The 16309-nt window shown below is 37.5% G+C and overlaps 1 protein-coding gene across 1 annotated transcript in view; it reads right to left on the bottom strand.

The window, feature by feature from the left end:
* LOC106074855 (transcription factor Sox-10-like) overlaps nt 1-16309 on the bottom strand; it is a 53523-nt gene that overhangs the window by 26646 nt on the left and 10568 nt on the right. Inside the window, exon 2 of the mRNA XM_013235733.2 lies at nt 8336-8962. Within this exon, the coding sequence (XP_013091187.2) occupies nt 8336-8760 (425 nt within the window). The 5' untranslated portion in view covers nt 8761-8962. The remainder of the gene's footprint in view (nt 1-8335; nt 8963-16309) is intronic.

The following is a 16309-nucleotide window of genomic DNA, read 5'->3' as shown; positions in this document are numbered from 1 at the left end:
GACCTACTGGCATTCTACGAACGTGACCAAGCAAGCCAAGGCGTCTGCTGCTGATAACACAGCGGATGTCCAGGCATCCTGCTCTTCGTAGCACTTCCTCATTGGAAGGCGGATCTTTAAAATAAGGTGGCAAGATAGGATAACCAATGAGATATAGATTTACAATTCTAGATATAGATCTACTTTCTAGACTAGACCTAGTCTAGAATCTCTAATATCTAGATCTAAGTCTAGAAGATCAAGATCTAGAAGTAGAATATGGATTGATGACTGATATGATCAGGAATAGGTCTAGTATTGGTAATAGTTTACATTATACTGTTCACATCCGATCCGCTTCTTAATGTGATACTACCGTAGACTTAAGAAATAAATCTGCACCCCTAAGCTGTCAGAAGCTATGTTATTTAATAATCTATAGATGTAAATTTTCTTCAAATTATTAATACATTCGTATCTAAATCTAGATTTCGACATGGCCTATATTTAAAATAGTCCTGTTTAAATTGTTGTCAAGTGTATAATAAGGATATTGCAAAACTGCGCGTTATAAAAATAGTCCGTTTTAACTTACAACTAAAGCGAAGTTCGTATCAAAATTGTTTTTTAAACACAACATTTCAATCAATATTTCGTTCAATGAGCTAGTAAATAAATTGAAAATATATTTTATAATTATCCATTGATACATGTTCCATTGTAACCTTAGATGCATTTTTTAACCAATGCACGACTCTATGAATGAAGCTTGAGTTATTAATGAAAAAATATGTAACCTTTTTTTAAAAAAAATACCTCCCCTGAAGTTTTTCATTTAAAAGTGGTGTGTTTTTATGAAACATCTGCTTGTATAGTGAATTAGAATAATTAAATGGTTCACTTTCGGAAAAGAAAAAAAAAAGTAGCCGTTGCATCAGAACTTTGAAAGGTCTATAATATCATGATGTCCGATATTCATTTTCTTTTCTAGTTTGATATCTAAATGGGACTGACGGACAGACTTACAGACAGACCACACAAAACTAGTTGCGGATTTTCCATTTTGGATGCGCAAAAAAACCCCTCTTATTTCAATTACATCAAAAAATCTTGTATCTTTTCTATTCCAAATGCCAGGCCACTGATAAGCTGCTGACATTTATGTTTACTTGTCTGCCAACTGTGTCGCTGAATGAAAGTTTAGTGTCCAATACGGGAGAGTTTTGAGACTAGAGAGTTAGCAACTCACAAGGGACATATTGGAAAGAGTGACATGTGACTTATACCATGTTGTCATAAGAAAGAGTAACATATGATTTATACCATGTTGGTATAGAAAAGAGTGATTACTGACATGTGACATATACCAAATAAAAGAGTGACTATTGCATATGATATATATCATGTTAGTTTAGAAAAGAGTGACTATTAACATGTGACCTATCCCATGTTGGCCTAGTAGAAAGCGTGACTAAGGTAGTATTAGTTGAGGTCAGAGAGAAAAGTGTCCAAGTCTGTTACCATTGAAAGCTTGTGTTCCTGTGGTGGGAAGAGAACAAACTGGCGCGCTATTTGGTGAACATTGTTTTGATAGTAGCAGACGGAGGACAGAGAGGGGGGGGGGGGGGCAAGGAGGGGGGGGGTGCATTCTTGGGACAATCCGTCTTCCGGTGACAATAAACAAAAGCCTAGCCCGACTTTTGTAACTAAACCGATCAGCTCTGGACTGTTGAAGAGAAGGGGGGGGGGGACTGCGTGCTCGTGTGCCTTAAAATACTGTGAACTAAAGTCAAGGAGATGTCTTCAGTGTTTGTCTCGTCACTTCTTCTGCCAATACGTTTTCAGCAGACACTGTGTTTCCTAGACACTGAGCACGACCGTGTCACTAGAATAACGCGTTGTAGCAACACTGAAGAAAGTCAGAACTCATAATGTGAAGGTGAGGGTCATATCATGCCATGAAATAATCCAATTAGTTTGTCAAAGTGTGTCCCCATCCCGTTCCTACTTCAATAGAAACAAGGCACAAACTAGTTGATCGATTTATTCATTCAATAGAAACAAGGCACAAACTAGTTGATCGATTTATTCATTCAATAGAAACAAGGCACAAACTAGTTTATCGATTTATTCATTCAATAGAAACAAGGCACAAACTAGTTTATCGATTTATTCATTCAATAGAAACAAGGCACAAACTAGTTTATCGATTTATTCATTCAATAGAAACAAGGCACAAACTAGTTGATCGATTTATTCATTCAATAGAAACAAGGCACAAACTAGTTTATCGATTTATTCATTCAATAGAAACAAGGCACAAACTAGTTGATCGATTTATTCATTCAATAGAAACAAGGCACAAACTAGTTGATCGATTTATTCATTCAATAGAAACAAGGCACAAACTAGTTGATCGATTTATTCATTCAATAGAAACAAGGCACAAACTAGTTTATCGATTTATTCATTCAATAGAAACAAGGCACAAACTAGTTGATCGATTTATTCATTCAATAGAAACAAGGCACAAACTAGTTGATCGATTTATTCATTCAATAGAAACAAGGCACAAACTAGTTTATCGATTTATTCATTCAATAGAAACAAGGCACAGACTAGTTGATCGATTTATTCATTCAATAGAAACAAGGCACAAACTAGTTTATCGATTTATTCATTCAATAGAAACAAGGCACAAACTAGTTGATCGATTTATTCATTCAATAGAAACAAGGCACAAACTAGTTTATCGATTTATTCATTCAATAGAAACAAGGCACAAACTAGTTGATCGATTTATTCATTCAATAGAAACAAGGCACAAACTAGTTGATCGATTTATTCATTCAATAGAAACAAGGCACAAACTAGTTTATCGATTTATTCATTCAATAGAAACAAGGCACAGACTAGTTGATCGATTTATTCATTCAATAGAAACAAGGCACAAACTAGTTTATCGATTTATTAATTCAATAGAGTGAAACTATTTCACTACAAACTAACAGGGACATACCTACACACTTACACACAAGTAATTACACAGACAGACACACAACACATGAGCAAAGTCTTAAGCTGGAAATGTGTAACAGTCTTCACGAACTGGAAACTGCTTACTAATTTGTTAATCTAGTGATATCTTTAGAAGAATCTTTTTTCTTGGCGGCTTCATTGACTTTTGTTTTTCTTCCAAGTGACAAAATGGTTAACAAATAAAATGTTTCTCGCGAAGCACGATTTGACCGTACAGAATAAATGATGCCATTGAGGCGATGTGCTAAGAACAATTCTCTAGTGATTGATGTCGTCAAATAGTTCAAAGATTCACTTCATAATGAACACGAAGTGACTCTGCTAGACATACGTCGTAGCTCCGTCAAGTTAATCAAGAGATAAACTTAATTGGATAATTGAATCCAAAGTCAGTGCAAGGTGTGTGTGCAGGTGTGTATTAGCGAGAAAGCGAGGGAGAAATGGGGGAGACAGAGAGGGAGAGAGAGAGCGAGAAAGCGATAGAGTGAGAGTGAGACAGAGAGAGAGAGAGAGAGCGAGAAAGCGATAAAGGGAGACAGAGAGAGAGAGCGAGAAAGCGAGAGAGAGAGAGAGGGAGGGAGAAAAAGAGGGGGGAGACAGAGAGAGAGAAAGCGAGAGAGAGAGAGAGAGAGAGGGAAAGTGAGAGAGAGAGAGAGAAAAAAGAGAGAGGGGAAGGGAGACAGATAGAGAGGGTGAGGCAGAGAGAGACAAAGAGAGAGAGAGAAAGAGAGAGAGAGAAAGTGAGAGAGAGAGAGAGGGAAAGTGAGAGAGGGGAAGGGAGACAGATAGAGAGGGTGAGGCAGAGAGAGACAAAGAGAGAGAGAGAGAGAAAGAGAGAGAGAAAGCGAGAGAGAGAGAGAGAGGGAAAGTGAGAGAGAGAGAAAAAAAAAGAGAGGGGAAGGGAGACAGATACAGAGGGTGAGGCAGAGAGAGAGACAAAGAGAGAGAGCGAGAAAGAGAGAGAGAAAGTGAGAGAGAGAGAGAGAGAGCGGGAGAAAAAGGGAGGGAGAGAGAGAGAGAGAGAGGAGGAGACAGAGAGAGAAAGCGAGTGAGAGCGAGAAAGAGAGAGAGAGAGAAAGTGAGAGAGAGAGAAAGTGAGAGAGAGAGAGAGAGTGAAAAAGAGAAAGAACCTATTATGTTTTGTCCAATCTTCAAACAATTTTATATATTTACGAAAACAAAAATGTCAACCTATTGATATAAATAAAAAAAAAATTAATTTGTGACATTGACAATATTGACATTACTTCTTCAAAAAATTGCGATCCCTTTTCTTCTGTTTAAAAAAATATGTTAAACTGTTTCAAGTTGGCAACAGCACCTCTAAATAGATTGCAAAAGGAATCGTTTAAATAAATGTATTTTCTTAGCCGTGTCCTTTGGTCCATTGCGTTGGAATGTTTTTAGTGGACAAGATTGTGACACCACTAGAGATTGTGTAATGTCATTTTGTGTGTGTTAAATAAAAAACTGACCTTCAAGTAAAAAAAAAATAAACTAAACCAAACAGGTGTCGCCCAATGTACATGTGAAGTTGAATTCAGTAATAGCGAATCGTGACGCAAACTTACACTAACGTTTTAATTGAATTTCTTCAGGCAGATTTAGCTTTACCTATGGATTAGTTCTTAGCATTACATATGGATTAGTTCTTAGCCTTACAAATAGATTAGTTCTTAGCATTACATATGGATTAGTTCTTCTATTAACTCTGCCCACCAGTCATAATTCACGTCGCCTACTTCAAGACCTGGGATCTTTAAACTTCGATAATCGTGCGGCATGGCAGGGAATAAGAGCTCTTTTGTTTTCTGAACTCTGACAAGTAACAATGGCCCGTCTTTTCTGGAAGTGTAGAGCCGCCACAAGTCGAGAATGACAACATCTTGATGGAGGAGAATCTAATGAGACACATTCAAACAAGAAATGAATCGTTCATGGAGATTTTTTCCCAACAAAATTGACAACGATTTTGTGACATTTGTAGTTGATGAATATATTTACGTTAGACGAGTGTAACCTCTTGGGAAACGTGTGTGTGTGTGTGTGTGTGTGTCTCATCAGGTATAGAAATAAACAATTTCTGCAAGTATAATTCAGTTCACTCTAGTCTTTTGAATCCCTTTCACGCTGTTGTACAAGAAGTGAAGTTTACAGGCTACTTTATTGACACAAAGTTTACTGGCTACTTTATTGACACAAAGTTTACTGGCTACTTTATTGACACAAAGTTTACTGGCTACTTTATTGACACAAAGTTTACTGGCTACTTTATTGACACAAAGTTTACTGGCTACTTTATTGACACAAAGTTTACTGGCTACTTTATTGACACAAAGTTTACTGGCTACTTTATTGACACAAAGTTTACTGGCTACTTTATTGACACAAAGTTTACTGGCTACTTTATTGACACAAAGTTTACTGGCTACTTTATTGACACAAAGTTTACTGGCTACTTTATTGACACAAAGTTTACTGGCTACTTTATTGACACAAAGTTTACTGGCTACTTTATTGACACAAAGTTTACTGGCTACTTTATTGACACAAAGTTTACTGGCTACTTTATTGACACAAAGTTTACTGGTTACTTTATTGACACAATGTTTACAGGCTACTTTATTGACACAAAGTTTACAGGTTACTTTATTGACACAAAGTTTACAGGCTACTTTATTGACACAAAGTTTACAGGCTACTTTATTAACACAATGTTTACAGGTTACTTTATTAACACAATGTTTACAGGCTACTTTATTAACACAATGTTTACAGGCTACTTTATTGACACAAAGTTTACAGGTTACTTACTCTATTGACACAAAGTACAATTCAAACACATCAGACTAAACTGAACAAATCTTGAGCTGATGTATAATGGGCCGATACTATCCCAGCAGATGTCCCTAATGATACTTCCAGGTTTTCTGACTATTGATCTAACTGCACTAACAAATGTGCTATTTAATAGAACAGTACTGCCAAATTGTTCGTTCTTGGATAATATAAGAGTTTTAAGAAAAGAGTATAAAACTCTTTCTATACCATTAAATCGATTCAGATTAACAATGTAAACATTATCAATCTGTTTTGAATGAACAAGGATCGCTACACTGTAGGCGACCTGATTATACTGGACTCTAAATTTGTGATGACATCCAAGTAGGATGCAGTTATTCCATTGACCAAGCTAGAACGTAGTGATCATGGGTGGTCCAACATGTTGAACTAGGGTTAGACGGAAGTGAAACACAGAGGGTCACCGTGTCAACAGAATAGGTTGACCCCTGACTACTGGGCAGGAAGAGGTGGAACGAACAGGGCAAGTCTTTTTTTTTTGTTGTTGTTGTTCTTTGTCATTTCCCAGGTCAAGCAAGTAGATATCTAAAGAGATTTTAGAACATTGTTTAAGTCCTAATAAGAAGTCACTAACAATGAATGACAACATTAGATACGTTTCCATTTCATGTGTACACTATTCTAGAATGTTACCTGACTTTGGACTTTTAGAATACCAGAGATTGTACCATCCCAACGCAAAGTTGTCAAATGTGAAAATAAAATTAAAATTTTTCTTCTTTGTATAATGATTTGTAAACTAGACAGTGTACAGAATTGATGTCTACAATGACAGCTTACATTGAATGTTATTCTAGGCAGTATTAGATCTTATCTTATCTTATATAATACAGACGTTACTTCAAAAAAGAAGATGATTACGTCCTACGCATCATGCATTTAGTCATTCATATAAACCAATGACTTAAATTCTGCCAAGTCACTGGTTTTCCTGGCTAGCTCAGGCAACCCATTCCAAGCTGTAATAGCACTAGGGAAGAAGGAGTATTTGTACAAATTCGTCCTAGCATATGGGATGAGGAATGTGCCTTTATCTTTGTGTCTTTCTGAGTATTTTATTAAATTTTGTTTTTGTATTTGAAGATTATGGTTCAGTGTTTTATGTATAATTGCTACTTTACTTTTGAGTCTTCTGTCCTGAAGGCTTTCTAAATTTAGTGATTTTACTAAAGGTGTTACTCTAGTCAAATGTGAATATTCGTTTGTTATGGATCTCACTGCTCTATTTTGTGTCTGTTCCAGTTTCTTAATGTTTTCTTGAGTTGAGGGGTTGAGATGTGTAAACTAGGCAGTGTACAGAATTGATATCTACAATGACAGCTGACATTGAATGTTATTCTAGGCAGTATGAGAGAAGGTGTACACAGAAAAATGGTGGAGCCTTAGTGTAGTAGCTAGGGTGCTGGAAGAGGGGGAAGAGTTTGACCCCCCCCCCACTTGAGGGGGCCCCCAAAAGAGTGTTTTTTACATTAAATATTACGCAAAGAGGTCAAGCCTCCCGGACCTCCAAATAATGGAAACTTCCTAGCTACGCCCCTGTGGAGCCTGATCTATGAAAGTATGTCTCGAGATTGAATAAGCAACACTATTTTACGTGGCTTCACAGAGCCAGCTGTATGTTACATACAGAGCAGTCACTTGAGTTGAAGGCATTCGAAAAGCCACATAGCAGTTATCTGTAGAACACCGAGAGACATACAGAACTAAAGGTAGACATGAAGTTTGGGTTTCTTGGTCGACAGAGCGATTCTCAACCATCACACTCAAGACGACCAGTGTTAGCTTTGGCAGTAATGCGTCATTAGTTACAAGACTGCCCAGATATGTACATTACAGATCCATGGACATTACAAATGCGTACAATATTAATCAGCAAATGAGAGAGAGAGAGAGAGTAGTCTTCCTTTGTTTGAGCTAACAATGTCAATCTCAATCAATGCTGTACGTTAGATTGTCAATGGAATAGAAGTGTCCTTTCAACAGCACTGTGAACAAGGCACTTTCTAAAAGAGAATCAAGAGCTCATGAACAAGATTTCTAAGCTTTCAACAGGTAGGTCAAGAAGAATTGTGTGGTGGAAGAGAATTTGAAAATCCCTCCCCCATTTGAGGGGGGCCCCCAAAAGAGTGTATGTGATGTGTGCATGTGGTGCTCTGTGTACGTGTGTTTGTTGTTGAAAGATTGGAATAAGGATCGCTGTCTATATGATCGTAGGAAGGATGTGTGTGTGTGTGCTGTTGTTGAAAGATTGGAATAAGGATCGCTGTCTATATGATCGTAGGAAGGATGTGTGTGTGTGTGCTGTTGTTTCTAGTTCAGTGTATGTGTTTTTGTGAATAGGTCTCAACGTGCATGCGTTTCTGTGGTTGTTTTTGAGCCTGTGTGATTGTGTATGTGGATGTTTATGGTCCTATGTATAGGTTTATATTTATATGTGTGTATATGTTCAACCTACCTCCACAATTTCCCTAAAGTCTTGCTGAGCTCTGCATTATGTAAATGTGGGTACTGGTCAGCTAATTTCCTTCTTGCTGCTTGAGCCCACACCATGAATGCATTCATTGGCCGCTTGATGTGAGGTTTCCTTTTCTCGCCATTTTGACTTCTAGCTGGAGTTGTGACCAGTGACCAGTCGTAGCCGTCCAGTACATGGGACACAGCTTCCTGAATTTGTTGCGAGAACCTTGGATCGTCCACTCCAATCCCGGCTGTGGGATGACCTTTGTTGGCTGATGTGGCTAAATGAGGGATAGTACAAGTTAAGTCAATGGTCATTTTGCCTTCACTGGTCTCTCGGCTGTAGGAGGGCGATGCTAGGTGAGCCCTAGGTGAAGTCGTGCTGCTAGGTCGTGGGGACCTACTCCTCTCTCTGTCATTCATTTTATTGAGTTTATAGAGCCACGTGATGTTATAGGGTGACGTGATGTTATAGGGTCACCAGATGCAGTAGTTAGTGATCGACTCAAATTCTACATGTGACCAATCTTGAAAGAACAGTATCTGGCCCTTGATGTTTGATATAAAGTGCAATATCTACAACTCCGAATGTTGGAATCCAAACAAAGGCACTGCGACTAATAATCTGAAAAAAAAAAATCAGAATAAAAAATGTGACTACAAAGATACGTAACTAAAACGTCATGAAGTGATTACCTGGTATTTAACATCAAAGAAATTCCCGGCGTTAGTGCTAATTCAGCGTGGTTAAAGCAAACAGTTTAAATAGGATTATTATAGGAAGACGTTCGAGGCGTTATAAATAGGATATCGTTTGGCGATAGAATCAAACAAAGACCCCCTACTGTTATCCGTCCTCAGGAAAAACTCAGTGCAGCAGAAACATTTGACTGTGTGCGCCATGCCTACATATGGCTAGCTGGCTTCTATCAGCTGAAGTCAATTGTTGTCGGCACCTGAGGCAGTTGGGATAACGATCAGACGGCAATCAGTAGATCTCTGTTAGAGCTGAGTTAATGAGTAAAAGCTGAGTTAATGAGTTAAGTGGCTGACTTATACTTGAGGTGTTTAAACTCAACTTTAAATTCTGGGAACAAAGGTGATAAGAAAGCCGGGAATAGATGGCAGAAGCCTGTGTCTCATTAGGACGACCTAAGCATACTGATAGTCAAGCCTATCAAACTTATTTTAAGACCAATTTATCCAATAAATTTTGATCCATAATATTTATAGACCTTATAGAACTGGCCAATCAAATTTTACTTTCCACATGTCACGTGGTTTGACCAGCCAAACGGTTTACGACTTGCTCTAGCCAATGAAACGTGACTTATGGCTAGGTCTAGGCCTGGTCTATCTAATGTCCACTACACATTGTGTAGTAAGACTTCTTACGAATAACGAGATAGTCGTTAGTCAAAGTGTTTATTGCTCGTTTGACATTGAAGTACTTATTGTTCGGTGCTAATGTCCCAATGCTTTAAATTCGGATTAAGATCACAGACACCTGCACACTTCAATGATCACAGAAAACAGGACACAGACTTACCAAGAAGGCCACACACACAAAATACAAGAAAAACTTTTAAAATATGAAATCATTGGATGTCCAACTAACATATTAAGTATCATTTTTCTGAGACGATAGAGAGAGTGTATTTCTCCCTCTTGTCCACTGTGCTGCTACTGTCAGAGGCAGGACGTCTATCTGAGCTCTAAGTAACATGCTTCATACAAACAGAAACATAAAGTGGGTGGTACACATACAAAAAGCATGTAGTAGACTGGAATGAAACATCTTTTAGATCAATGCTCTTTTTCCTATCAAAGTAGAGAATTCCTGGCCACATTAATTGTAAGTGACCTAGGCCTACTATGTTTAAACTAGAAGATATTAAAGATTCACTGTTGGATCTTATGGCATTTCATGAGATAAAAGGGCACAAAACTGACATTTTCATCTTTTAAACTATTGCCTTAAAGAAGACTTGTCCTACTTTTGCAGGATCTGGTAAACACTAGTTAAGGCTGTCCTCATCTGCCATATTTTGACAATGACTTTATCATGCGTCTAGAGTCTATCCCTTAGTCTGTTGGACCGTTTGGGCACCAAGCAAGACTCGTCGACCGTCTTTGTCCATTCCTCCCTCTCTTTTGCATTGCTTAGAATCTCTTTCAATGGAGGCCCGTCCATTCTTTTATGTTGTCCTCCCATGGCTTTCTCTGTCTGTCTCTTCTTCTTTTCCTTGTACTGTTCCCTGAAGGAAGGTCTTTGCGAGCCCCGAAGATCTGGTAATATGGCCATAGTTTTTAAGCTTGCGTTTTTTTTGTACTATAGTTAGCAGGTCATCATGGGGTCCGATCGCTGCAGTAACTCTGTCTCCAATCTCTTGGTTTGTAGGACGTAAAATTGTTTTGAAAGTAACGTCTGTATTTTATAAGGTAAGAAACACCAACAATTCGTCCAAAGCTTTCAATCCAATTGTTTTACGAACACCAGGCAGTCTGTCTATTTACATGGTGGTAACTTTTGCGAAGAATTCCATACATGTATTTCTTTTTTCTCCATCTCTGTCTTAGTGACATCATGAGCCCGTCCCCTGTATTCAAATAACTGAAGGTCTAATATCTTTCAGTGCCCTAACTGTAGTGGGGAAACAAAATCTGGTTCGGATTGTTATGCAGAACTACAGTAAAAGTCAATCTGAAAAGTCCATAACCAGTCATTGAATGTAGTCGTCCTTTTGTCGCAGTGATGGCAAGGAACAGAGCCTAGTTTAGAGACTCCAAAAGTTCAACAAAGTTCAGACTTTAGTACCTGATCACTGTCTCTGATGCTAGTGTTTCAAATAATTGTATTTCTTTTTCACATCTTTGAAACTAGGCCAGAGCAATTGAGACTTCTTGAGGCAACTATGAATTTGTTAGAATTTATATTCAATTATTACCTTTGACAACTCCCCTTATCCAGAGTCCATGTTAGCAGGCAGTGATCAACTTGACTCGGCATCTCATAGTCTAAGTTCTAAGTTCGAGAACAATTATAGCATCCAATGATGCAGGACGTTATGGCGACGGGACAATTGGGCGCTAACTACTAGGCATATAGTGTACATTTATTTAAATACGTCTTTCAAAAGATCTATCCATGTTTTTGTTTTGTTTAGTTTGGTTCATTTATGTACATTTTTATGTGTACAATTTTTGTCCCGTCAGATTTTGAATTCAAGTTTTAAGTTATCCAGACGTTGCAAGACAACAGAGGCTTCAATTCAGAGTTTTCCTTCTCCCAGGTGGGTGGCCAGCCATGGCTAACGAGCCCCTCCTGGTTAAGGCGCCAGTTACTCGCCTTTGCCCCTTCTCCTGTTAGTGATAACAGTTCCGCCGGACTCAATATGGGCGACATCGTTCCTACCACAGCTAATGCCCAGACATTCATCTCATTTACATGAGGCCATATCAGGTCGTTCATGGTGTTCATTAATAGTGTGAGTGTGTATATGTGTGTTTCTGTTCATTTTCTCTCATTAATCTAATTTTAAAAAGTGTCAGGGTTTTGCTAATATTCTTTTTTTAATGGAAGTTGACAAACAAAACTGAAAGTGAACACAATGGTAGACAAATCTATACATTAATTTTTTTACTATAAAACTGCCAAAAGAATGCCAATACCGACACCAGAAATCGAACTGGACACTGATGTCATGGTGAAGTACTAAGAGGTCACTGTCTTGCTTCTCAATAATTCCAGGAAAGCGAAAGCCAGTCCCTCCTAACACGTCATTATAAAAGAGGATGTCACGTGACCTAAGCTGTTATGGGATACCAAAATGGAAATGCATGCAAGAAGCCCTTACATGTATGGGGTTAGGGAGGAGCTTCATGCAATGCCCATTTATTGTATTCTCGGGTAAAATCTGACTTGTTAGGGTTAGCTCTCTTTATGCATTCAATATTGAAAACTATGTGATATATTATATCAAGTAAATGTGTGTGTGTGTGTTCTTTTAAATATTCAGTTCTTTTCTTTTTCTATTGATACATATGTTGATTACAAAATGTTGTGTGCTTTCTAAAACATTGAGACAGAACTCCAGGTCACAAAAGATCACGGGCTTACATTCAATGAAGACTAATCCATGATTATTGTGTATCACCACAGACATTGTCCCAAAGTTTGTTTGGATGTTCCTTCAAATTAAGGATTATTGATTGGATCAATAAAATTATCTTATCTTATCTTAGTATATTCTAGCCCAAACCTCCCAAGGGAAAGGGAGGAGTAGTGGGCGTGATTTAATAGCGGGAGTATGGCACGCCCTACATGACCAGGCAGTGCTTGTACATCCAGCCTCATGAGGTGTGGTTAAAACTGTTTCTTGGTGCTACACTTTAGAAATACATTTGAAGAGAAAGAGTTGAACATTTTTTGTTTATCTCTGGCTGCTAGTGGGTGATTTGTTCACCAAGAGAACGTTCAAAGTAGGAGCAGGTTTGGGTTTTCTTGGTTTATGTATGTCTGTACAACTAGATTCGGCTTTTTGATGATGAACATTGTACAATGGAATTGGATTTATTCATGACCATTATACAACGATTTGTTTTTGTTCACAATAAAAATGATTTTAAAAAATGATTAGAAATTGGTTCAATGTGTTTTATTTCTCAGGACACGACACATGAATAAGTTTTTTTCTTTGGGAACTTGGGTTTATTTTATTTGCATGCGAATAACTTTTTTTTTCCACTTTCAATATGCAATATTTTTTTAAATTAGTTTTTTTGTCTGGTAACGTTGCTAGATCACTCTAGATCTATTATCATATTCTAACTAATAATGTGGCATCAATATCGTTACCTAATGACCTATCTGTACTGAACAGATACAAAAAAAAGGAAACAAATAAGCAGTGGCGTAGCTAGTGATTTTGGGGAGTTGGACCACTCTAGGGGCCCCTGCATTTTGACATTCTACATCATGACATGAGGTAATGGCGTAATATTTAATGTAAGAACAAATTTCGGATACTCATTTTGGGTCCCTCCTCAAGTGGGGGTCCGGGGGGATTTTCAAATTTGGTCCCCCCCCCCTTTAGCTTCCCCACGGCTCATAATCCTAAAAAAGATATGACTACATTCGACTTAAACGATGTGACTAGCCTTGTTGAACATGCAGTCTTGCCCCCTTTGGAAACGTTGATTTATTTGCAAGTGTCCTTTAAAATATTTGTAGATAAACACCTGGCATGAAGTAACAATTAACTTGCTATGTTGAAATAATATAGGGAAACCCAGGGACAAACACCAAGATTGAAAACATGAAGACAGAGAGAGACAGAGACAGATAGAAAATAGACTGAGAGACAGAGAGAGACAGACAGAGACAGAGAGAGACAGACAGAGAGAGAGAGAGAAAAATAGACTGAGAGACAGAGAGAGAGATAGAGAGAATAAGAGACAGACAGAGAGACAGACAGAGAGAGAAATAGAGAGACAGAGAGAGAGACACACACACAGAAAGAGAGACAGAGAGAGAGACAGAGAGAGAGTTTCGATGAAAACTAGGGGAGTTTTTTTTTTTTTGTTAAAGCGTGTGGGACGTTAGTTAGTAAAGCGTGTGGAACGTTAGTTAGTAAAGCGTGTGGGACGTTAGTTAGTAAAGCGTGTGGGACGTTAGTTAGTAAAGCGTGTGGGACGTTAGTTAGTAAAGCGTGTGGGACGTTAGTTAGTAAAACGTGATGGGACGTTAGTTAGTAAAACGTGATGGGACGTTAGTTAGTAAAGCGTGTGGGACGTTAGTTAGTAAAACGTGTGGGACGTTAGTTAGTAAAGCGTGTGAGACGTTAGTTAGTAAAGCGTGTGAGACGTTAGTTAGTAAAGCGTGTGAGACGTTAGTTAGTAAAGCGTGTGAGACGTTAGTTAGTAAAGCGTGTGAGACGTTAGTTAGTAAAGCGTGTGAGACGTTAGTTAGTAAAGCGTGTGAGACGTTAGTTAGTAAAGCGTATGAGACGTTAGTTAGTAAAGCGTGTGAGACGTTAGTTAGTAAAGCGTGTGAGACGTTAGTTAGTAAAGCGTGTGAGACGTTAGTTAGTAAAGCGTGTGAGACGTTAGTTAGTAAAGCGTGTGAGACGTTAGTTAGTAAAGCGTGTGAGACGTTAGTTAGTAAAGCGTGTGCAGTCAAGGGGACGTACTTCCTACAGTGAACTCTCTCCCCTACAGACTTAGCTCGACGACCTTGAATTAAACAAATGTCGTCATATTGTTCTAATTGAGGGCTGAAGAGGTCACTTTAATGAATGAAAAAAATGTCTATATTGTTCTAATTGAGGGCTGAAGAGGTCACTTTAATGAATTAAACAAATGTCTATATTGTTCTAATTGAGGGCTGAAGAGGTCACTTTAATGAATTAAACAAATGTATATATTGTTCTAATTGAGGGCTGAAGAGGTCACTTTAATGAAGTAAACAAATGTCTATATTGTTCTAATTGAGGGCTGAAGAGGTCACTTTAATGAATTAAACAAATGTCGTCATATTGTTCTAATTGAGGGCTGAAGAGGTCACTTTAATGAATTAAACAAATGTCTATATTGTTCTAATTGAGGGCTGAAGAGGTCACTTTAATGAATTAAACAAATGTATATATTGTTCTAATTGAGGGCTGAAGAGGTCACTTTAATGAAGTAAACAAATGTATATATTGTTCTAATTGAGGGCTGAAGAGGTCACTTTAATGAAGTAAACAAATGTCTATATTGTTCTAATTGAGGGCTGAAGAGGTCACTTTAATGAATTAAACAAATGTCTATATTGTTCTAATTGAGGGCTGAAGAGGTCACTTTAATGAATTAAACAAATGTCTATATTGTTCTAATTGAGGGCTGAAGAGGTCACTTTAATGAATTAAACAAATGTCGTCATATTGTTCTAATTGAGGGCTGAAGAGGTCACTTTAATGAATTAAACAAATGTCTATATTGTTCTAATTGAGGGCTGAAGAGGTCACTTTAATGAATGAAACAAATGTCTATATTGTTCTAATTGAGGGCTGAAGAGGTCACTTTAATGAATTAAACAAATGTCTATATTGTTCTAATTGAGGGCTGAAGAGGTCACTTTAATGAATTAAACAAATGTATATATTGTTCTAATTGAGGGCTGAAGAGGTCACTTTAATGAATGAAACAAATGTCTATATTGTTCTAATTGAGGGCTGAAGAGGTCACTTTAATGAATTAAACAAATGTCTATATTGTTCTAATTGAGGGCTGAAGAGGTCACTTTAATGAATTAAACAAATGTCGTCATATTGTTCTAATTGAGGGCTGAAGAGGTCACTTTAATGAATTAAACAAATGTCTATATTGTTCTAATTGAGGGCTGAAGAGGTCACTTTAATGAAGTAAACAAATGTATATATTGTTCTAATTGAGGGCTGAAGAGGTCACTTTAATGAAGTAAACAAATGTATATATTGTTCTAATTGAGGGCTGAAGAGGTCACTTTAATGAAGTAAACAAATGTCTATATTGTTCTAATTGAGGGCTAAAGAGGTCACTTTAATGAATTAAACAAATGTCTATATTGTTCTAATTGAGGGCTGAAGAGGTCACTTTAATGAATTAAACAAATGTCGTCATATTGTTCTAATTGAGGGCTGAAGAGGTCACTTTAATGAATTAAACAAATGTCTATATTGTTCTAATTGAGGGCTGAAGAGGTCACTTTAATGAATTAAACAAATGTCTATATTGTTCTAATTGAGGGCTGAAGAGGTCACTTTAATGAATTAAACAAATGTCGTCATATTGTTCTAATTGAGGGCTGAAGAGGTCACTTTAATGAATTAAACAAATGTCGTCATATTGTTCTAATTGAGTGCTGAAGAGGTCACTTTAATGAATTAAACAAATGTCGTCATATTGTTCTAATTGAGGGCTGAAGAGGTCACTTTAATGAATTAAACAAATG

The sequence above is a fragment of the Biomphalaria glabrata genome, chromosome 2 (assembly GCF_947242115.1).
Source record: "Biomphalaria glabrata chromosome 2, xgBioGlab47.1, whole genome shotgun sequence".
Taxonomy (NCBI): domain Eukaryota; kingdom Metazoa; phylum Mollusca; class Gastropoda; family Planorbidae; genus Biomphalaria; species Biomphalaria glabrata.
Note: the sequence above shows the minus strand (reverse complement) of the source record. Positions and strands in the feature narration are given on the sequence as shown.